The 23,143-nt window shown below is 54.7% G+C and overlaps 1 protein-coding gene across 2 annotated transcripts; it reads left to right on the plus strand.

The window, feature by feature from the left end:
* Positions 1–1,662: 1,662 nt before the first annotated feature.
* On the plus strand, positions 1,663–22,344 carry PRKACA (protein kinase cAMP-activated catalytic subunit alpha). 2 transcript variants are annotated; one of them, NM_001444845.1, is given in 10 exon segments: positions 1,663–1,924; positions 10,719–10,780; positions 11,236–11,364; positions 13,290–13,388; positions 14,566–14,648; positions 16,318–16,444; positions 16,537–16,632; positions 16,731–16,853; positions 20,284–20,448; positions 20,874–22,344. In NM_001444845.1, coding segments are annotated over 10 exon segments (1,056 nt in total). In that variant the 5' UTR covers positions 1,663–1,878; the 3' UTR covers positions 21,000–22,344.
* The last annotated feature ends 799 nt before the right edge of the window (positions 22,345–23,143 follow it).

The raw sequence follows: 23,143 nt of genomic DNA on the forward strand, positions 1-23,143 counted from the left end.
GACCGAACCCGCAACCTCATGGTTCCTAGTCGGATTCGTTAACCACTGCACCACGACGGGAACTCCGACTTTTTATTCGATTTTACTTAGCCTTTCTTTGTAACTCCACAGCCCCAGGTGGAGTGGTTTGGCTGATGAGCCGTTTCCTCATAATTCACAAAAAAAACCAGCATCTTCCCTTCCTGAGACTGGTAGACTTAGGAACATGGGTCCAGACTGCTGCTAGATGGGGTGCAGGTTGTACAAATCCAGAAGCAGAGGAGCAAATTGACTTGTAGACCTTAGACCAGCTGGCCCCTCCAAGCCAAGGAGAGCTGGCTCATCCAATCTCCTGCCCCTTGTGTCACCCCGTTTGGGCCTTCCTCTACATCAGTGGTTCTCAACTGGGGGCAGTTTTGCCCCCCAGGACACACTGAACAGTGTCTAGAGGTGGCTTTTGTTGTCACAGCTGGTGGAGGAGAGGAAGGTTCTACTGACATCCAGGTGGCAGACTGGGGATGCTGCTAAACACCCTACAGGACCACTCCTCACTCCCACGCCAGCATAGACTGGTCCGGCCCTGAATGTCAGAAATGTGGCAGTGGGAAACTGTCCTCAGTATATTAAAAGGGCACCCTAAGGAAGGGGCAATTTTGCTACTCTGCTCCAGGAGGGGCCGTTCCTTTTGCATTGCCTAGACAGAGGGAATCCCCATCTTGGCTGTGCCCCATTCCTCATCTGTAAAATGGGAGTGATGATCATAGTGCCTACGTGATAGGAGTGTGGTACGAAATAACGTATTTAATGAGCGCTAGCTCACCACTGCCATGAGCCCAAGTTGGGGACCCAGTAAAAAAGGATGGCTAGTGAGCGCCCCCTCCCAACATCCCCTTGCTCCTGCAGCCCAGCATCCTCCAGAAGCTCAGGCTGTGGCTGAGAGAGACCCAAGAGGACCGCAGCCTGGCCCCGGGGCCTGCAGCTATCCTGCGCCAGGCCTTATGAATGACGACGGCCGGCGGCCGGGCGACCTATGACCCGCGGCGCCTGCTGCTCTCCTCCCCCGCTGGCAGGTGGACAGCGGCTGCGCCGGGGTTGCGGGGTGGGGTGGGGGGGGCGCGGCGCCAACCTCGGCTGGCCGGCAGCCGCTGCCGCACTGAGCGGGGGCGGGGGACTGCGGCGAATACGGGGCTGGGCGAGCGCCCGCCTGGACCGCCGCCTGGGGCTCCGAGCGCTGCGCGGCCGCCCGCCAGCCTCGGCCGCCCCGCCCGGCGGGTCCAGGCAACAGGATGAGCCTCCGCGCCCCCCCACCCGGTGGGTCGAGGCTCAGCCTGCCGCCCCGCCCGTCAGGTCCGGGCGGCGGGCTGAGCCTCCGCCCCGCCCTCTCACCTCGGGATTGACACTGAACGTTCGGCCGAGGGTTTGCCGGACAGCCAGCCTTGGCCAATTGACTGCCTCGCTGGGCGGGCCCCAGAGCCTGTCGGGAGGCTGGACCAATCAGACGCGTCGGCCCGCCCGGCTGAGGCCTCAGAAGCGCGCGAGTGGCCGGGCGTTCTAGGGGCGTGTCAGGGGCCGGGATCCTATGGCAGCACGGGAGGTTTGCGGAGGACCAATGGACTGCGGCGTAGCGCCGTCAGTCAGGGAGGCCTAGACCAATGAGCGGCAGGCTGCGGGGGCGTCACGGACAGCAGCAGCAGCGGACTTGGGCTGAGGTTCCCGGGCGGGCGGGCGCGGAGAGACGCGGGAAGCAGGGGCTGGGCGGGGGTCGCGGCGCCGCAGCCAGCGCAGCCAACCCCAGGGGCCGCCGCCGCCGCCGCCGCCCAGCGCGCTCCGGGGCCGCGGGCCGCCTCCAGCACCCGCCGCGCCGCAGCTCCGGGACCGGCCCCGGCCGCCGCCGCCGCGATGGGCAACGCCGCCGCCGCCAAGAAGGGCAGCGAGCAGGAGAGCGGTGAGTGCCCGGGCCGTGACCCCGATCGCGGCCCCGCGCTGCCAGCCCCCTCCCTGTCCATCACCGCTTGGCCCCTCCCCTTATCCCCCCCCATTTCTCTCTGTTTACCCTACAGCGAACCCTTCCCCCTGTCTGTCCAAGGTTGGGGCCCAAGGCCCGCAGAAGACCCCGTAGGAGCCCCCTTGCCAAAGACCGTCCCCCTGTGCAAAGACCGTGCTCCCCCCCAGCTGTCACTGCCAACCATGGCACGTATAACCGCTGAGGCCCCACATGGGGCCCTGTCACTACCCCACTCTCTTCTTTCCTGGTACCTCTGCACAGATTCTAAATCTCCCCCCACTTCTTCACTCACCTCTTCCACACTCACCTCTTCTGCCAGTCTGGGAGTGCTGTGGGGTCTGCCTCCACCCTGCAGGGACCTTGGCCACTTGGTGACCACACCCCTCCCCCCTCCAGCCCCCGCCATCTTTCTCCTGCCCTTCCCCTCTTCACCTTATCACAGCCCCCTCCAACCCCACTTTGCCTTCCTTGAGCATTTCTCAGGGCCACCTCCAGAATTGTTTTTCCCTTCTGTGTCACTTGACATGGGGGACAGGATCTTTCTGGGTCTCTCTGCCCCTCTCTCATCCTGATACTCTCTGTCACTCTGCTCCTCTGCTTGTGCTCCCTCCTCCAAGCAAGCGTCTGTCCCTGGCTGGGGTAGCAGACTGTTTATGAACCTAGAGAACTGCTTCAGTGCTTCCAAAGCCAAGTTTGAGCTGATCTTGCTGGAAAATTCATTGCGTCGTTTTTCCTGGGTTGGGGGGTGGAGGTGTCAGCAGAGAGCCCCTTCCCATCTCTGGAAGGCTCTAGGCTCCTCAGAGGGCCCCTCAATAAATGGTTGTTTCACAACTGAGGCTTCGTCATTCACCCAGTCCCCCAGGCTTCTTGACCCGCTCCGGGCTTGGGATGAAGAGTGTCTGGCTTTAACAAGCCTCCTTCAGCTTGAGCTGGAATGGTGAGAAAGAGGACTCAAGGGATGGCAATTGGGAGGAGTAGTGGGTGACATCTAATGCCTCTCTGCCAAGGGACAAATAGATTCTGATCATTCCCAGGGTTCAACCAGAGAAGAGCCTATTTCTCCCTCAGCCCCCAAATAGTGGCCTTTTCCAGCCAGCCAGGGAAAGAGATTTTGGTATCTGGAAATGCCTTCAGAAATGGCCTTGAGCCCCTTCCTCAGTTCCTCCAGCTCTTAAATTGTCATCACTCCAGGCATAAAGCTGGACCTCAGCTAGGATCCCCTTCCAGTTACCCAGAAATAGTCAGAGCTTAAAAGGGAGGCCACATCCACATAGGTCCTTCCCATTTACTGGTCTCAACCCGCAGCGTCCGAGTTCCCCGAAGGCTCCCTCCCAGAAAGACCCAGGCATGAAAGCCAGGGAACTTGCTTCCCATCCGGATTCAAATGGCCAAATTTTAGAGTCACTGAGCAACCATGGAGAGGCCTGACAAGTCACCGAGGGGCGGGGAACGGGGAGGCAAGTGCCTGTAGCTGAGCGCTTGATGACAGAGGAGCAGGTGGGTAGTGACCAAAAAAGGTCTGGGCCTGTGCTTGGAGGGGACTAAGCAGAGGGGGAGGAGCCAGGCCCCCAGCAGGTGAGGCTGGCTGGGAGGTGGAAGGTGGAGGCAGGCAGCTGTGTATTTCAGAGGCTCAGTTGAAAGTTGGGGAGATGACATAGTCCTGAAAACTCTCAAGGCATATCAGACACATACAGTGGGGCCGGGGGTGGGGGTAGGGGTGGGGGGAAAGCCGCACAGGGAAAAGGATCCCCAAGAAACAGATCAGAGGCTCTGGAAGGAAGCGCTAATTCCCTCAGATCACTCAGGACTGGAATATCAAGATGAAGTAGAGCCACTATTTATTGGGCATCTAGGATGTGCCAGGCTATGTGGTCTCCATAGATCTGTCTGCTCAAGTGGTTTTCTTTCTTTTTTTTTTTTTTTTTTTTTTTTTTTTTTGTCTTTTTGCTATTTCTTTGGGCCCCTCCCGCGGCATATGGAGGTTCCCAGGCTGGGGGTCAAATCGGAGCTGTAGCCACTGGCCTACGCCAGAGCCACAGCAACACGGGATCCGAGCTGCGTCTGCAACCTACACCACAGCTCATGGCAACGCCAGATCGTTAACCCACTGAGCAAGGGCAGGGACCGAACCCACAACCTCATGGTTCCTAGTCGGATTCGTTAACCACTGCGCCACAACGGGAACTCCTCAAGTGGTTTTCATAATGGGCTGTCATCCGAATTTTCTACACGTGTTCTCTGAGTTTGACATAGGTGATGCCACAGAGGCAGGATTCTCATCCAGTTCCACCTACCAGCCAACTTCCTGGACCCTGGGATGTCCTAACTCAAACATTCTCCCACCTGCCTTCCTGATTTTTTGCTATATCCACTTCTATTTTGTTAACTTAAAATAAAAAATTTGACTCATTTTTGTTCAGATATAAATCTTGATCTGTCCTGAGCAGTAGTATAAAGGAAATCATGGGATTGCTATGCTAGTTATAGTCTCTCCGATATGCATTAAAAGCAAAGTAAAACATCCCTAAAATCATCTCATGCCCTGCCAAAGGGACCTATGTCACACTTGGGGAAACACCCTAAGCTGTACTTCCTTCCAGAGTCTTGCAGGGGCTCTCAGAGAAGGAAATAAGATGAGGAAGGAAGCCCCTCTTTGGTGTGAAGTTCTGATTCTGAGAGGATGGAGTTAGACAAAATCTGCCCTCATATAACTAGGATGGGGTGGGGGCGAGGGTAGTAGCCAGGCCAGCCTGCAGGGGGCACCTGAATTTCATCTGCCAGACACCAGTCTGACTGGAGAAGGGAAAATGCCGAAACCTCAGTAGGTACGTTGGGCATCCTGTAGCCCCCTATGCCAGCAGCTCCATGCTAGGGCAGGACAGCACTGGCCTCCTCCCAAGGCTAGTACAAGCCCTGGGGTGGGGTGGGGTGGGAGAAATCTGTACCCAAAGATGCCAGAGTCGTCAGCTGGGGTGTGGGTGAGATGCTAAGAGAGCAGAGAAAACAAGACCAAGCCCTGGGCCCTGAGCAAACTGGAAGAATTGAGAGAGGGCAGTGGCCCCACGAGGCCCTGGAGACAGGCAGCCAAGTGGGGCTCATGCCTAGGCCGCCTTAGCCAGAGGCACCCCTTAGAGCTGGCCCATGGGAGAAGGGACAGAGCTGGTAAGGGGGGAGCCCTCTAGACACCACCAGCCCCCCAGGCTCCAGGGACAGATCCAGGCTCTGAGAGTGTGAACTGCCCCTAAGAGGTCCATGAATGGGAAGAATTGTGGCCCTCTAACATCCTACAGAAGTCTGAGAGGGCCAAACACCATCGTGCATTGGCAGTTGTATGGATGCCCAAGAGGGTCCTGCCAAGGCAGTTTTTCCTTTAGCCCAGCTGAGCTTAGAGAAGCTTGAGGGTTCTTTTCTGGCCCTCCACTTCACCCACTGGCCCCCAGGGTGGGTCTCTCTTCCTGCCACCACCCCAAAACTCCCTGGCCCCCCCTACAGGCAGGGGTCTGGGTAATGGGCAGCCAAGCTGGTGCAGCAGGTCTCATGAGCCTTCCCAGCCACCGTAGTTGTCCTGGTGCCCTGTGAGGAAGACTGAGTGATGGCTTCCAACCCCAAGGATGGTGAGGCTGAGCCCTGTTGCTATAGCAACTTCTCAAGCACTCTCTGACCCTCAAGTCAGGGAAGGATAGCAGTAGGATTTAGGGAACAGATAGAGAGGAAGTCTGTGGACCCTTGGCTGGCCCTGGAAATCCTCCTTTAGTAACAACTCTGGGCTGGGGTGCTTGGGGGAGAGTAGGGGGGATGGGTGGTTCAGTTCAGACAAGAGGGGATGATCTACTGGAGTGGGGGTCCAGTTTACACCCAGGCAGTAGGGTGGTCCAGCTCAGTGTCATGGTTCAGCTCAGAATGGGGTTTGGTCCGCTCAGTGATAAGAGTCTGGTTCGTAATGGACAATGGTCCAGTACAGAATGGGGGTCCATCGGACTGGAGGTTGGCCCAGTCCAGTGTTGGGGTCCAGCTGAGATTAGGGCACGGTCCAGCCCAGAGCTGCACCAGAATTCACCCTGGGGTAAATTCCTCCCCCGTCAACCAGGTTTTGGGGAGCAGAGGGTCCTGAGATTGTTATCTGAGGGGTCTGAGGCTGGGCTCCTGGCTCTAGCTGGGGCCCTGGCTTTTTGGGAGACGTTCTCTCTGAGAGCCCAAATCAAATCCGGGCTGGGGTGGAGGTTGGCACCCCTTCTGTGGGAGACATGGGCAGTCCAAAGCCAGCAGAAGGCTGGGTTTCCCTTCTCTGCTACTTCCTGTTGTCAGCAGTGGCCACGGGTGCTGGGCACTCTTGGGAGAAGCTGCCACCGACCCTCCACTTCTTTGGGGATCTGGAAAGAAGGAGGAAGATGGTCAAGGCTGCCTCCCCCTCCCCCACCCTTGGGTTTAACGTTTCGTTTCCGGTTTGGACTTTCATGGCTGAGAGCAAAGCCAAGCACAGGGCAAGGTTTGACAGAGGCCAAGGACATCCCAGGATGCCATTCCCCTCTCCGCCCCTGCACCAGAGCAAGACAAAGCCAGAATTTCTCCCTGGAAGTGGCAGAATTTGGGGGCTCCAGGTTCAAAGAGCCCTTGAGGGAGGAGATAGGGTGGCTCTCATCGCCCCCCTTCCCACCCCTGCCTCTCTCTCCAGCTGCTCTTTCAGCTAATTAACGGAGCTCTGGGGCCTCTTTGGCCCCCAGGGAGGCCCTGGCTGCTTCCCTGGACCTGAGCTTTAACTCCTTCCCCTCTGCCCAGTGGGCACTGCCCTGGGCACATTGGGTGCCATCCTCTGGGTAGACCAGCACCCCCTGGGAACAGCAGGGCCTGGCAGCCTGGAAACAGCGAAGTCCCTGGAACAGGAAGTCAGCTGTAGCACCCCGCCCCCAGAGCAGGCAGGCCAGCCAGGAGGGACACCCTCAGGAGGATCTTCCCACCGCCTCCTGCCAAGGAGGGCCTTTACAAACCTTGGCCAGCCGGGAGCAGGTACCTTTAAATGCTTCCCTGGCAACCAGCTCCTCCTCCCCTGTCCCCCGAGGCTCTCCTGAGGAAGCCAGCTCAGAGGCTCTGCGTATTCCTGGTTTCCCTGCAAAGGGAAGGTTCCAGGGAGAGCTCAGGGCAGTCCTGGGATGGATCTGGGGTCAGGCAGAAGCTGCAGTTGGGAGGACTCGGAGACCACCTTCCAGCTGTGGCTGCAGCTGCTTCTCTGGGGCCACCTGATTGTCCGTTTCCTGAGCTACCTGCGCCATACCCTCTGGGCACCTAAGCCACAGCCAGCACCCTGAGCCTCCCTGGCCAGGAGCAGATGGGCCCCAGATCACCCCATCCCATTCCACCACCCCCCTCCCACTGTACCCTCTGCTGGGAGGGGCAGGAAGCAGAGGTGAGTATGGGGGCTCTGGGCTGGGGTTCCCCCATCATTATCCCTCTTTATCTGCCCACTTTCCGGGTACTGCCACACCCTGTGCCCCATCCCCAGATCTGGAAAGCTGATGGCACCAGAGAGAACACAGCCTGGGCCTTTCCATACTTTGAAAGGCCAGACCAGGGGTGTTTAGGGTCAAGGCACCCTGTAGAGCCTCTTAGTGGGGTACCAGCAACAGAGGCACAGACACACCAGGTCTGGGGTGGGGGGTGCGGAGTGAAGCAGGATGCGGCTGTACTCAGGGACAGCTGGAAGCAGAAGGGGAAGCAGGACCAGGCTTCCTCCTGGATTCCTACCAAACCCACCCCTCTCTGCCTCCGAGGGCAGGTGACAGTAGGGTCCCAAGAGGGACGTTCACTCCCACCTTCATCCAGAATTCAACGTGGATGTTTGGCGTTTTCCAAGGAAGTTGTTGTGTGTCCAAAAAAATGGTGCCTTGTGGCGTTAAAGATCCAGCATTGCCACTGCAGAGGCTCAGGTTGCAGCTGTGGTGCAGGTTCAGTCCTGGGCCCAGGAACTTCCACATGCCACAAGTATGGCCAAAAAAAAAAAAAAAGGATTCTACTGGCAAAAGCACTGGATGTGGTGGTGTAGTCCCCAAGCTCAGAGAGGTCTTAAGACAGTTGGTGGCCCACTCAGGCACCAGCCTAGGACTCTTGGCCATTTCTTGACTCTGCCCAGTCATTCTTTGTAGGGCTTTCCTGACCAACAGTCTCTCCTCCATCTGCCACCCTTGGAGCCTCAGGGAAGGTTCTTCTCCTTCAATGCTGAGGGGGAGCGTTGGGGACAGTGGAGAGGTGGCTACCCACAAGGCTGGGTGGGATTCCTGGCACTGCATATAGGTGACAGGCAAGGTCAAAGTACAAGTGTGCAGGATTCCTCAGGATGGTAACTTCCCCAGAACATCAGGGTTGAGGACAGCTCCGTCCATGGGCCACCCTGGTAACCTGGGACCAGTCAGAAGCCAAGCAGTTAATCTCGTGGGCAGAGGGGTCCAGGAAGTGATCTGAGACCAGTCTTCTCATCTATCCAATGAGAGTAATAGCTCTGAGCCATCAGGGTAGGAGTGAAGCATAGAAGCACTAAGCACAGAGATGGCACACAGGGAGGGTCCCTGAGTAACAGCATGCCTGACCCCAGGTGGTGGTTACAAGGGCAAGTCCCTAACCTGAGAATCCTTCAGACTGCACATTTAAGATGTGAGCCCTCAATGTTTGGCCTGGATTTTATGCCTCCATTCAAAAAATACTTAAGGAGTTCCTTTTGTGGCGCAGTGGAAACGAATCCAACTAGGAACCATGAGGTTGCGGGTTCGATCCCTGGCCTCACTCAGTGGGTTAAGGATCTGGCGTTGCTGTGAGCTGTGATTTAGGTCACAGACATGGCTCAGATCCTGTGTAGTTGCAGCTGTGGTATAGGCTGGCAGCTGTAGCTCTGATTTGACCCCTAGCCTAGGAACCTCCATATGCCAAGGGTGCAGCCCTAAAAAGCAAAAAAAAAAAAAAACTTAAAAGAGGAGTCCCCACCGTGGCTCAGTGGTTAACGAACCCAACTAGCATCCATGAGGATGCAGGTTCGATCCCTGGCCTCACTCATTGGTTCAAGGATCCAGCATTTCCGTGAGCTGTGGTGTAGGTCGCAGACGTGGCTCAGATCCCGAGTTGCTGTGGCTCTGGCATAGGCCAGCGGCTACAGCTCCAATTGGACCCCTAGCCTGGGAATCTCCATATGCTGCCACCCTAAAAAGACAAAAAAAGAAATACTTAAAATTAATAGCTAAGTTTTTGAAAATGCTCTTGAAGTATAGTTCATTTACAACGTGTTAATTTCTGCTGTACAGCAGTGGTTCAATTAAACGTATACATACTTTTTCATATTCTTTTGCATTATGGTTTATCACAGGATATTGAATATAGTTCCCTGTGCTCTACACTAGCACCTTGTTGTTTATCCATCCTATATATAATTGTTCGCATCTGGGAGTTCCTATTGTGGCTCAACAGGTTAAGAACCAGACTAGTATCCATGAGGATGCCAGTTTGATCCCTGGCCCCACTCAGTGGGTTAACATTTGGTGTTACCACAAGCTTCGGTGCAGGTTGCAGATGCGTCTCAGATCTGGCATTGCTGTAGCCATGGTGTAGGCCCGCAGCTGCGGCTCCAATTCAATCCCTAGCCTGGAACTTCCATACTTCTGTGGGTACAGACCTAAAAAGGAAAAAAAAAAAAAAAAAAAGATAGCTTGCATCTGAATGGCTGACATTTATATGGCACTAACTCTGTGCTGGCCACCATCCGAACCCCCTTTGCCAAAATTAACTCATTCAGTCCTCATAACCACCCTGCCAGGTCATTAGTGTTATCATTCCCATTTTACAGAGGAAAACTGAGGCCCAGAAGTGAGGTCATTTGCCTAAGGCCACACAGCTCATCGGGGACTAGGCCAGGATCTGAACTTGATCTTATCCCAGAGTCCTGGCCTTAACTACTTTGTCAGGCCACCTCTGCATTGGCCGGAATGCCTCTTTCAGGTCTCAGTTTACTAGGGTGATAAATGGGGAGAATGGCTAAAAGGAAAGTTGGCAAGTGAACCAAATGAGTCAGTGGACACAAAGCAGCAAGCCCAGGGTCCGCCAAGATGTCTTCAATGCTAGCTGAATGGTGATGTTTGCCTTGGGGTGCAGAGGGGCCTGTAGGGGGTGGGCATCAGGCGAGGCTTCCCTTGAACCAGCTCTGGAATGAGGGCCCCTCTGTTGGCAAAGGCGAGAATGGGGCCAGCTGGGGGCCAAGGCAACAGCTGAACCCCCCCCCCAAGGGTGCCTGCTACCCGAGCCCCAGAGGCCTCCACCCCAGGCCTGGCCTCCTCAGAGAAGGGGCCAGAGGAGCAGCCAAATCCGAGGCTATAAATACCACGGCTGGCGTCGTCCCTGGCCGTGGAATGTCAGTCAGAACTGGGGCAAGTGGGGGTGGGCTGGCCTGGGCGCCGCTCTCTGTCCCCCTGAGAGTGACCCCTCGAGTCACCCTGTCTTCCGTTTTGGACAGAATTGAGGCTGGATCCCAGCTCTCTGTAGTATAGAGGACCCAGGCCCCAGCCCAGATCAGGGCCCCCGCCGCCCGCCCGCCCCAAGTTACCCTCAGTTTCAGCCAGGGCACCGGAAGGCACTGGAAGAAGGTCAAGCTCTGGGTTGAGACAATTGCACCCCACTTTCCACAAAGCAGCGCCTCCCCAGGACTAGCCCGGACCCACACTAACAAGATGGGGTCTCTCTCTCTCACCTTTCTTCCTTTCAGTGAAAGAGTTCTTAGCCAAAGCCAAAGAAGATTTTCTTAAAAAATGGGAAAATCCTGCTCAGGTAAGCCCCCTGGGAGGGCTGACATGATGGCCCCTTGATACCCAACTGCATCCCTGGCATGACTGGGATTTCTAGGGCCCTAAGGAGGGCTCCAGACCTGCCCTCATTCGCTCCTGAGATGCCCACGGAGGCTCCTGGGCAAAGGCACCTGATCACCCACTGCCAGGCTCCCCCACCCACCACCCTCTTCCAACTGGCGGCCCCTGCCCCCCAGGCAGCTGCCAGCAGCTCCTGGGCCCCAGGCCAGGGCCGGATCTGGCCCCTGCCACCAGCCTTAAGGAATGCGCCCTCTGCCATCTTGTTTTTCCGCCCCCTGTCCTCACCCTCCTGACTCCACCTGGTCCCCAGGGCCCCCTCTGCTGGTGGCACAAGGGATGCCCCAAATTTCAGGCTGCAGGGTAGGTTGAGGGTGGGAGGGGTTGTTCTCTGACCCCCCCAGACCCCTCCGCCCACAGAATACAGCCCATTTGGATCAATTTGAACGAATCAAGACCCTCGGCACGGGCTCCTTCGGGCGGGTGATGCTGGTGAAGCACAAGGAGACTGGGAACCACTTTGCCATGAAGATCCTCGACAAACAGAAGGTGAGCCCAGCCCTGCCACAAGGCCCTGGTCCGACCCACTAGGGCTTTGCCTGGGCTGTTCCCACCACCTGCAGCGCTCTTCCCACCCATCTGCTCACCAGCTATTTCCTGAACCTCCAAAATGTGCCAAATCCAAGGGCAGGAAAGGGTACCACGCTCCTTCAGGAAGCTTCCCCTCCTGGGTAGCCACTGATGCAAATTTAGGCATTAGACCTGGGGTCAGACACCTCGCCTGTATGGAGGAAGTCAGGAGGAAGTGATGTTTACACAGACCTTCTTTCTGTAAATATTTTTGAGACCCTGCTTTTTGCCAGGCACTGCTCTAGAGCAGCACCATCCAGGAGAAATATCACACAAGCCACATACGGTTTTAGATTTTCTAGGAGTTTCCTGGTGGCTCAGCGGGTTAAGAATCTGGCATTGTCGCTGTTGTGGCTTGAGTTGCTATGGTGGTGCAGATTCGATCCCTGGCCTGGGAACTTCTGCACACCACCAGCACAGCCAAAAATAAATAAAGTAAATAAGTTTTCTAGAATCCTAATTAAAATTTTTTTTAAAAAAACAGGTAGAATTCATTTTAACCACGTGTTGTAATTAAGTCAGTATGTCTACAATATTATCATTTCAGCTAATGTAACTAGTGTAGAAATATCATTCATGAGATGTCTTACATTTTTCTTCCACACTAAGTCTTATAAATCCAGTGTGTATTTTACACTTATGTCTCCATTCAGATGTTAATTTTCACTGGAAAGACAAGAAAAAGTGGAGAAGTTGAAAAAGCAGACTCACACAGGGAGTTCCCATCGTGGCTCAGTCGTTAACAAATCCAACTAGGAACCATGAGGTTGCGGGTTCGATCCCTGGCCTTGCTCAGTGGGTTAAGGATCCAGCATTGCCGTGAGCTGTGGTGTAGGTCGCAGACGCGGCTCAGATCCCGTGTTGCTGTGGCTCTGGCATAGACTGGGCTGCTGCAGCTCCGATTCGACCCCTAGCCTGGGAACCTCCATCTGCCGTGGGAACGGCCCAAGAAATGGCAAAAAAGACAAAAAAAAAAAACCAAAAAACAGACTTACACAGCCCAAATTGTTCCAAACAGGCTTGAAAGTTGTCTGGTGCCTGCACTGAGTATCAGTTTTTAAATTTTAGACACTTCAAATTTTAAACTCAGTTCCACGTTTCAGCCAGCCACATTTCAGCAGACGAGTGGCTAGTGTGGACTCTACTGGACAGTGCAAGTGTAGACCCAAAGGCTGCAGCTGTGAGCAAAGCAGAAGAAAGCCCCAGTGCAGTGGTTTAGCGCTGACCAAAGGGCTAGGCTGCCTGCTTGTGACAGGCGGGCCTGACACTGACTAGCTACACTTGACCTTGGGCAAGTCACTTACTCTCTCTGCATCCAAACTAGCATGCTCTCGGGGCGTACCCCTCCAGGCTCCTGTCACAGCGTGTGAGGCACCTCCTGGGGACAGCTGAGGCCAAGGAGGAACTACCCCAGGTTTTAGGTGGATGTGGTGGGGGGTGGGGGGGTGCTCTAGATGCAGGAAAGGTATTTCTAATCCCTCCACCCCTTGAGTGTTCCTCCTGCCTGTCCAGTTTCAGCTCAGCTGCCCTTTCCTCCAGGAAGCCTTCTCTGATGCCCCCCCTTCCCACAGACTTCACTGGGCACCTTACCTGGGCATCCACAGGCCCTGAGCTTCCCCCACCACAGCTCTGACCCCTGTGACCTGGTGACTGAATGTGTTCTTGCTCTGAACTGCATGCCATGTGGGACAGGCTCCCAGCCCAGGGCTTGACAGGCCCCAGGCACTCAAATGATTCTGGATGAAGGCAGGGGCCCAGCCCTGGCACCCCTGTTTTGGGGCAGCAGGGAAGACGAAGACCCTCTCACACCCCTTCCTCTCCACCCTCCCCTCCTCCCACCACAGGTGGTGAAGCTGAAACAGATTGAGCACACCCTGAATGAAAAGCGCATCCTGCAAGCAGTCAACTTCCCGTTCCTTGTCAAACTCGAGTTCTCCTTCAAGGTGAGGTCCCAGCGGCCGCCACCCAGGGCCACTGTGGGTGGTGCAGCCTCTCGGTTCCCAGAACTGAGGCTGGGCCAGCAACAACCAGTAGCTGCCCAAGAAGGCAGGCCCACTGATGGGGGAGAAGGAGACCCAGGGTTAGGGGTCAAGTCAGCTTAGGGCTCTGACAGACCCAAGTTCAACCAGGCCTGACAACTTCTAGCTTGATAACCTTGGGCAAGTCACCCAACCTCAGTAACATTCCTCAAACTCATCACTCCATTTACAGGAAGAACCTGACACACGGCCATAAAATGTGCCACTCAGCCTAGGTTCAAATCCATGTACTTCCTGGCCGTGTGACCCTGGCGAGGAATGCCCCTGAGCCTTTGTTTCTTCATCTGTAAAATGGGGATCATAGCAGTTTCTACATGGTGGGGTTGCCATGACAGTTCCAAGCACATCATCAAATCGCCCAAGCCCTGTGTGAGCCATCTGGGGTGCTGACGTAAGTGGTGACTGCAAGAGCTGGAAAGGTCACTCAGCTTAGGTCACTCACCCCAGCAGTCATGAAGACCCCACACTTAGTTTAAGGCACTGCTGCCACTGTCTTGAGATTCATAATTAATTTTTTAACAAGGGGCTTCATACTTTTATTGTGGAGAGGGGGTGCCCAGAAATTCTGTAGTCCATCCTGGTCCCATTTGACAGATGATAAAACTGGCCCCAAGAGCCTCGCCGAAGATAGTCACAGACATGAACCACTACAGGGTTCTCTCTGCAGCCCGGGCATGCTGGCCAGGTCCCTTATGTACCTCTAGCCAGCCCTTATTACTTTTAGCCCCAATAAGCAGGATACTGGCAATCCCTTCTTTCTTCCAGGCAGTAGGAAATGAGACAGGAGTTCTCTGGTGGCTCAGCAGGTTAAGGATCCAGTGTCATCACTGCTGGGGCACGGGTTTGGTTCCTGGCCTGGGAACTTCTGCATGCCCGTAGACACAGCCAAAAAAAAGGGGGCGGGGAGGAAATGAGACAGGTAATCAGTGAGCACAGCGCCCAGCACTTAGTACGTGCTTCTCGTGGGAGCCAAGATTGTTGTCATTTTATTTCTGAACATCCGCCAGATCAGGGTGGCAGGCCTTCAGATGGGGCCCATGGCTTGGGGAATGGGGCTCTGATCAGCTGCTGCTTCCCGCAGGACAACTCAAATTTATACATGGTCATGGAATATGTGCCTGGTGGGGAGATGTTCTCACACCTGCGGAGGATCGGGAGGTTCAGGTGAGCCAGCCACCCCCTGCCACACTGGGCCTGGGGCTGTCCATGGGCGTCATCTATGGAAGTGGCCTCTCCAGGTTCCTATGGGTTCTTGCCTCTCCCTGAGCTGAGGAATCTCTGATGTCTCAACTACCACGAAATAAAACAAGCATAGTGACTTAGGTGTCTCCATGTGAGTGGGCGAGTTTATATTGTTTTTAAATTTATCCTGTCGTTTCATTTTATTTCTTTTTTGTTTGTTTGTTTGTTTGTTTTTTAGGTCCACACCTGAAGCATATGGAAATTCCCAGGCTAGGGGTCCAATTGGAGCCATAGCCACCACCCACAACACCACCAGATCCGAGCCACGTCTGCGACCTACGCCACAGGTCACAACAACACTGGATCCTTAACCCACTGAGTGAGGCCAGGGATCGAACCTGCATCCTCACAGATACTACTCAGATTTGTTACTAGTCAGATTCGTTACTGCTGAGCCACAGCGGGAACTCCTCATTGTATTTCTTTATACAGATACTCACTTTACACACAAGAAAATGCACAGGTTTTCAATGATCTGTCCCGTGAGTTTTGACAGCTACATGCACTTATGTAACCACTACCCCAAGAAATTCCCTCAAATACTTTTCTTGGCAAATCGCTGCCCCAACAAAGGCAAATGTCCTTTCTGGCTGTAAGCACCGTAAATGTGTTTGGTCCAAGTCTGGACTCAATATAAATGGAATCACACAGTTCACATTCTTCTGTCCTTTCTTCTCATGCCTTCCATAATCACTTTGAGATCCAGCCACACCATTGGGTATATTCATCGTTTGTCCTGGAGGTGGTGTTGGGTAGGATTCCATTGTATGAAGCTTTCGAAATCTGGGATTCCATTTCTCTGTGGATGGACATTTGGGCTGTTTCCATTTTAGAGCTATATGTGAATAAGGCTGCTCTGCTGATGCATTTTGGGTTTTTGTGTGTGTGTGGTTTTGTTTTTGTTTTTGCTTTTTGTGTTTTTCTGTTTAGGGCTGCACTCAAGGCATATGGAAGTTCCCAGGCTAGGAATCGAATCAGAGCTATAGCTGCCTGCCTGCCCCATAGCCACAGCAACGCCAGATCTGAGCCACATCTGCAACCTCCACCGCAGCTTGTGGCAACACCAGATCCTTAACCCAGTAAGTGAGGCCAGAGATTGAACTTACATCCTCATGGATACTAGTCAGGATCTTAACACGCTGAGCCATAATGGGAAATCCTGCTGATGGTCTTTTTTTTTTTTTTTTTTTTTTTTCCGCTTTTTAGGGCCGCAACATATGGAGGGTCCCAGACGAGGGGTCAAATCAGAGCTATAGCTGCCACCTACACCATAGCCACAGCAACACAGGATCCGAGCCGGGTCTGCAACCTACACCACAGCTCACAGCAACGCCAGATCCTTAACCCACTGAACAAGGCCAGGGATTGAACCCGCAACTTCATGGTTCCTAATCAGATTCATTTCCCCTGTGCTGCGATGGGAACTCTTTTTTTTTTTTTTTTTTTTTTTTTTTTTTTTTTTAATACTGATGCATTTTTGATAGCTAGGCTGGAGGCACCTCTCCAGGCTCACTTGCTGGACCATTTGCAGGAGGTCCTGCTGCTGTGTCCACCCTCACCCACCCATCCTCTCCCCTCTTGTCCCCATCAGTGAGCCCCATGCCCGCTTCTACGCGGCCCAGATTGTCCTGACCTTCGAGTACCTGCACTCGCTTGATCTCATCTACCGGGACCTGAAGCCGGAGAACCTTCTCATCGACCAGCAGGGCTACATTCAGGTGCCCACTGGGCCAGGGGAGGGGCAGCCCCAGGTGACTGTGGCGTGAATCCTCCCTGCCTCCCCACCAACTGCCTGTTCTTGTGCCCACAGGTGACAGACTTCGGTTTTGCCAAACGTGTGAAAGGCCGCACCTGGACTTTGTGTGGGACACCCGAGTACCTGGCCCCTGAGATCATCCTGAGTAAAGTAGGCGCTTCCCTACCCCTCCCACCACCCTGAGACCGGCTCCGCCAGCGCCCCCGCTTCACCCTTCTCCCCTCACCTGCACACCCCCCTCACTCCAGGGCTACAACAAAGCTGTGGACTGGTGGGCCCTGGGGGTTCTCATCTATGAGATGGCCGCTGGCTACCCGCCCTTCTTCGCTGACCAGCCCATCCAGATCTACGAGAAGATTGTCTCCGGGAAGGTGAGGCCTGGATTCAGGGGCTTGGCCCCCAGACAGACCCCTTGCCCACCCATCCTGCTCTCCATGGAGCCCTATGCATTGTCACAACAATCTAGAGGTTCATTAAGCCCGGCCAGGGGGTGATACCAGGCACACCACTTGCCACACTAACTAAAGCCACCACTTCACACAGCCTTGGTGGCTGATTCTAGGACCCACAGTGCCAAAATCCCACAGGTATCCAAAACCCTCAGCCTCACCCAAACTCCTGCCTGGCTCAACATGAGGCTCTTCTCGCCTCTAGTCTAGTCTGGTCGTCCTTAGGGTGAGTTTTCACAAACTTCTCAGCAGAAAATCGAGTACAGAAGTTCCTGTCATGGCTCAGCAGTTAATGAACCTGACTAGTATCCATGAGGATGCAGGTTGGATCCCTGGCCTCGCTCAGTGGGTTAAGGATCTGGCATTGCTCTGAGCTTTGGTGTAGGTCCACATGTGGCTCAGATCCAATGTTGCTGTGGCATAGGCCAGCAGTGTAGCTCCAATTCAGCCCCTAGCCTGGGAACTAGCATATGCCATAAGTGCAGTCCTAAAAAGACACACACAAAAAAAGGCAAGTACATTCAGTTCCCAGGTGCTATCCCACCCCCCCACCTCCTTTCCCAAATACAGACTTTTTCGGAGCACATGGGTGAGGGATGGCACAACTGTTAGAGCCCAGGATGCATTAAGTGCCAGCTGCCCCCATGCACCTCCTGGGTTCGTCGTACCCCAGCACTCCGAGGGAGTGAGGAAGCTGAGGTGCAGAGAGCAGACATGTCTGGTTTGAGATCACATGGCAGCAGCAGCTGGAGAGAGGCAGAGGAACCCTACCTCTGCCCTCTGCTTGCCCACCTCACCTTCACCAGAAGGACCAGCCATCCCTTCATCTGGCCCAGGAAATGGAGTAGCTGGCAGCTCAGCCTGGGCGGGTTGGCCTGACTGTTAAGTTCCAGCTTTGCCATTCATCAGCTGTGAAACCCCAGGCCAATGGCTTTGCTTCTCTGAGTCTCATCTTAATCATCTCAGAACTGGAGAACTAGCCATGGGCCTCTCAGGTTGAGAGAATCCCCATCTGTCAAGTAGGGTCACTGAAAAAGGGAATGATGAGGTGTCTGCCATCAGGCAGAATAGAAGTTACCAAGAAAATGGCCCAGAGTAGGGGGGGAATAAAAAAAAAAAAGCCATAGAAAGTTTCAATGGGGGAGAGGAGAAGCTGAGCACAACTCCTTTCTTTGTAACGTTTTATGGTTCCCACGCACCCTCAGCAGGATTATCTCCCTCATGCAACCCTGGGATATCTGCCCCATGCCAAAGAGGCAGGCACAGGCCCAGAGAGGTTAAGGGCCGTAGCCAAGGTCACACAGCATATAAGAGGCAGAGCAATACTGGAAGTTGGTTCTTGTGGCCGTAAATTCAGTGATTGCTTGCATACAAGGTTAGAGGCACAAAGCATTTGGGGAAAGTTTCTGGAAGAGTTGAACTGGGCCTTAAGGAATGGAAGAGCCTTAGCTATGCAGAGAGAGAGAGAAATAGAAAAATAATTATTTCTGGAGTTCCTGTCGTGGCGCAGCAGAAACAAATCTGACTAGGAACCATGTGGTTGCGGGTTCAATCCCTGGCCTTGTTCAGTGGGTTAAGGATCTGGCATTGACGTGAGCTGTGGTGTAGGTGGCAGACGCGGTACCGATCCAGCATTGCTGTGGCTGTGGCATAGGCTGGCAGCTGTAGCTCCAATTAGACCCCTAGCCTGGGAACGTCCATATGCCGCAGGTGTGGCCCTAAAAAAAAAAGAAAGAAAGAAAGAAAAATAATTATTTCTTTCAGAATCATGAATATTTCAGAAGTCCCCAGACCCCAGCAGAGCTGCCTTAGGAAGCACTGGCTGAGAATGCAAGTTCTGGAGTCCAGCAGATCCAAGATGGACCACCTTGTCTTGTTCCTCTGTGTGACCTTGGGCAAGCTGTTTACTCCATCCAAGCCTTAGTTTACTCTTCTCTGAAATGGAAACCTCCTGCTGTGGCTCAGTGGGTTAGGATCCCAACATAGTGTCCATGAGGATGCAGGTTAAATCCCCGGCCTTGCTCAGGTTGAGGATCTGGTGTTGCTGTGAGCTGCTGTGTAGGTCGCAGATGCAGCTCGGATCCAGTGTTGCTGTGGCGATGGTTGTGGCCTAGGCCAGCAGCTGCAGCTCCCAATTTTTTTTTCTTTTTAGGGCCACACCTGCAGCATATGGAAATACCCAGCTAGCACTGAATCAGAACTGGAGCTGCAGCTGCCAGCCTATGCCACGGTCATAGCAACACCAGAACTGAGCCATGTCTGCAACCTACACCACAGCTCAGGGCAACACCGGATCCTTAACCCACTGAGTGAGGCCAGGGATTGACCCACATCCTCATGAATACTAGTGGGGTGAGTTACTGCTAAGCCACAACAGGAACTCCTGCATCTCCAGTTCATCCCTTAGCCTGGGAATTTCCATATGCCTCAGGTGCAGCCGTAAAAAAAGAAAAAGAGGAGTTCCCGACGTGGCGCGGTGGTTAATGAGTCCGACTAGGAACCATGAGGTTGTGGGTTCAATCCCTGGCCTTGCTCGGATCCCACATTGCTGTGGATCTGGCGTAGGCTGGTGGCTACAGCTCTGATTAGACCCCTAGCCTGGGAACCTCCATATGCCACGGGAAGCAGCCCTAGAAAAGGCAAAAAGAGGAAAAAAAGAAGAAACCTTGGAGTTCCCTGGTGGTTTGGTGGGTTAAGGATCCAAAGGTGTCACTCCTGCTGCTCAGGTCACTGCTGTGGCTTGGGTTCAGTCCCTGGAATTTCCGAATGCCACAGGTGTAGCCAAATCAAATAAAATGGGAACCTCATAGCTCTTACCTCAGAGCAGCAGTTGTCAAAGTTGTCCCCTCTCCAGCAGTATCAGCATGACAAAGGAACTAGCTAGAAATAAAGATTTTCAGGCTCCACCCAGACCTGAGCAGAAACTCCAGTGGGCCCAACCAGCAGTTTTGTTTTGGTTTTGTTTGTCTGTTTGTTTGTTTTGCTTTTTAGGGCTGCACCCTCAGCTATGGAGGTTCTCAGGCTAGGGGTCGAATCAGAGCTGCAGCTGCCAGCCTACAACACAGCCACAGCAATGCGGGATCTGAGCTATGTCTGCAACCTACATCACAGCTCATGGCAACACTGGATCCTTAACCTGCTGAGCGAGGCCAGGGATGGAACCCACATCCTCATGGTTCCTAGTCGGGTTCATTAACCACAGAGCCATGACAAGAACTCCCCAACCAGCTGTTTTAATAGGATTTTGACACACACTCCGGTGTGGGGTCGTTCAACCAATAAGACTTCTGGATGGTGCAGACAGTGCTCTGGGCTCCCCAAGCCCCTGACCAGTTTCCCAACCTGTCTCCAGGTGCGGTTCCCGTCCCACTTCAGCTCCGACCTGAAGGATCTGCTTCGGAACCTCCTGCAGGTGGACCTCACCAAACGCTTTGGGAACCTTAAGAACGGAGTCAATGACATCAAGAACCACAAGTGGTTTGCCACGACTGACTGGATTGCCATCTACCAGAGGAAGGTGGGGCTCCCCACACCCCTCCCCAGGCTCACTGAGGGATTTGGGGGGGAGGCCAAGAGCCAGAGAGTGTTGCCAATGGTGAAATGAAAAGGGAAGGGGAATTTGAAAATAGGCTGTGGGCTCTGGGTCAATCTAGATAAGGAAGCTTAGCACAAAGAGGGTCTAGAAACAGAATCGTGGGGTCACTTGGCTACTCGTTGACCTTGGGCAGGAGACTCCCTTCTCTGGAAAGTAATTTCCCCATGGGTAAGTTGGCTATAATAAGATTCTTGGGTTTGTTAAGGTGAGTCCACACCCTAATGCTAATAAGCTGAGGCCTGGGTCAGAGTAAGTTATTTCACGAATGTTAGCCCATTCGCATTTATTGTTGTTAGGGAGGGTTACATTGACTGCTGAGGTCTGTGTGGTTCTTGACCCCTCTCCAGGTGGAAGCTCCCTTCATACCAAAGTTTAAAGGCCCTGGGGACACGAGTAACTTTGATGACTATGAGGAAGAAGAGATCCGAGTCTCCATCAATGAGAAGTGTGGCAAGGAGTTTTCTGAGTTTTAGGGGTGTGCCTGTGCCCCCAAGGGTTTTCTTTCCTTTTTTTTTTTTTTTTTTTTTGATGGGGGGGTGGGGTGGGAGGATTGGATTGAACAGCCAGAGGGCCCCAGAGTTCCTTGCATCTAATTTCATCCTGCCCCCACCCCCCCCTCCAGGGTAGGGGGAGCAGGGAGCCCAGATATTTGGAGGAACAGAAACACCAGCTGCTCCCCCTCACCCCTTTTGCCATCCTTCCCCCCCCTCACTTTTGCCTTCCTCCTCCCCCACGGCCCCGCACCCCAGCCCACTTCTGCCTGTTTTAAATGAGTTTCTCAGTTCTTCCAGTCAGACCAGGTCTTGCTGGTGTGTCAGGGACAGGGTGTGGGAAGAGGGGCCCAAATGTAACTCTAGTGCCACCCCCCCAAACTACAAACACCACTCTCTAAGGGCAAATGAATGAGAGCAGTCCTGTCAGGGAAGGAGACATTTTAGTGTTCAATGGGCTGCTTGCTAGAATTTAAAAAAAAAAAAACAATTTACAATCTTATTTAAGTTCCACCAATGCCTCCCTCCCTCCTTCCTCTCCCACCCCTTCCCATGCCCCTCTGCCCCAAATCCATTTTAACAAAGCTGGGAAGCAGACTGACTTTGTAAAGGAAGAAGCTGGGGTTCCAACCTCTTCCCCAAGCTGCTAATCCCACCCCCCTGCTCCCCTGTCAAGCCTGGACCGGTCTCAGGCCCTTTAGGAAGCCCCTTGTACCCCAACAGACCTGCTTCACCCTTGGGCTTCGGGACCCAGACAAAGCAGCTGCCCCTCTCCCTGCCAAAGAGGAGTTGTCCCTGAAAAGATAGAGGGGGAGCCCCAAGCCCAGGGTCTTTCCTCTCAGTAACATTTCCCCAAACTCCTTACTTTTATTCTCAGCTAGATGTTACTGTCCAGCCTCCTTTCAGTTAGGAAGGCAACCCCCCCCGCCCCCCCGCAATCCCCCTGATGGTCCCTGGTTCAAGGCCGGGATTGCTGGGGAGGGACTGCCTGTTTTTTTCACCCAGCAGCCTCCGCCCCCTCCCCCATCCTGGGCACTCTTCCTCTGCTTAGCTGTCAGCTGTCAATCACCCGTTCTCAACCCCCCCCATTTGTGGGTTTTTTTTTTTTCCTCTTAATAGAAAAGTCGAGTGCCACCCCATTCATCCCCATGTTTGTCTCATAATTTCTCCCCATCCCAGGAGGAGTTCTCAGGCCTGGGGTGGGGCCCCGGGTGGGCGCGGGGTCGATTCAACCTGTGTGCTGCGAAGGACGCAACTTCCTCTTGAACAGTGTGCTGTTGTAAACATATTTGAAAACTATTATCAATAAAGTTTTGTTTAAAAAAAAGTGTCCCTGGTGTTCCCGACTTTGGTCACCCACCCACACATCCCCAGGGGGTTGGAAAGGGAATTTCGGACTCCAGCGTCCAGGCTGATCAGCACCTGGCCTGAAGTCCTGGTAAAACCTGGTTTAGCTGGAATTCCGCCACTCCCCTCGCCTCGGAGGAGAAGGGGGCGTCAAACTGTCCTCTGACCCCAGATTGGGGGTCCCCACATTCTGAGACGCGCCACCCCACTCCACCCCACCCCACCCCCGGCGTCCTACCGGAGGCCGAAAGGGCGGGCGTTCTAGAGAGAAACGGGCTGGCCAGCCCGGCGGCCGCGGGGGCGGCCCTTACAGGGGGGGCATGGGGTGGGGGAGACGGTGCGCGCCCCCCTCCCCGCATCCTCCGAGGGGGGCCAAGCGCGCCCAAGGGGCGCGGGGGTGGCGGTGGTCCAAGGGTTCCCGCGGCGCGGGGCGAGCGCGGTGGCCCGGCCCGCGGGCGGCGAGTTCCCGGTAAGTGCGGTCCCGAGAGCGGAGCGCGCCGGGGAGGCGTGGAGAGGGGGGCTGGGCGCCGGGGACGTCTGGGTCCCGCGCCCAATGGCTGGAGGGCGGCCGAGCACCGCCCGCCCGCCCCGCCCGCCCCCTCTCCCCTCCCCCCCCCTCGGCGCTCCCCTCCCCCTCCCCCGCTCGCCGCTTTCCCCCGCCCCCGCCCCGGCGCCAACTCCGCGGCGCCTCCTTAAAAAGCGCGCGGGAGTTGTAAGGGGGGGGCCGGAGCGAGCCGGAGTGAGCGAGAGCGCAGGGTAAAGGGGGCGGGCGGGGGGCC

Source organism: Sus scrofa, chromosome 2, assembly GCF_054392235.1.
Source record: "Sus scrofa isolate SSC_HxYL_T2T_F1_AM1 chromosome 2, Sscrofa_HxYL_maternal_Yorkshire_Landrace_v2.0, whole genome shotgun sequence".
Taxonomy (NCBI): domain Eukaryota; kingdom Metazoa; phylum Chordata; class Mammalia; order Artiodactyla; family Suidae; genus Sus; species Sus scrofa.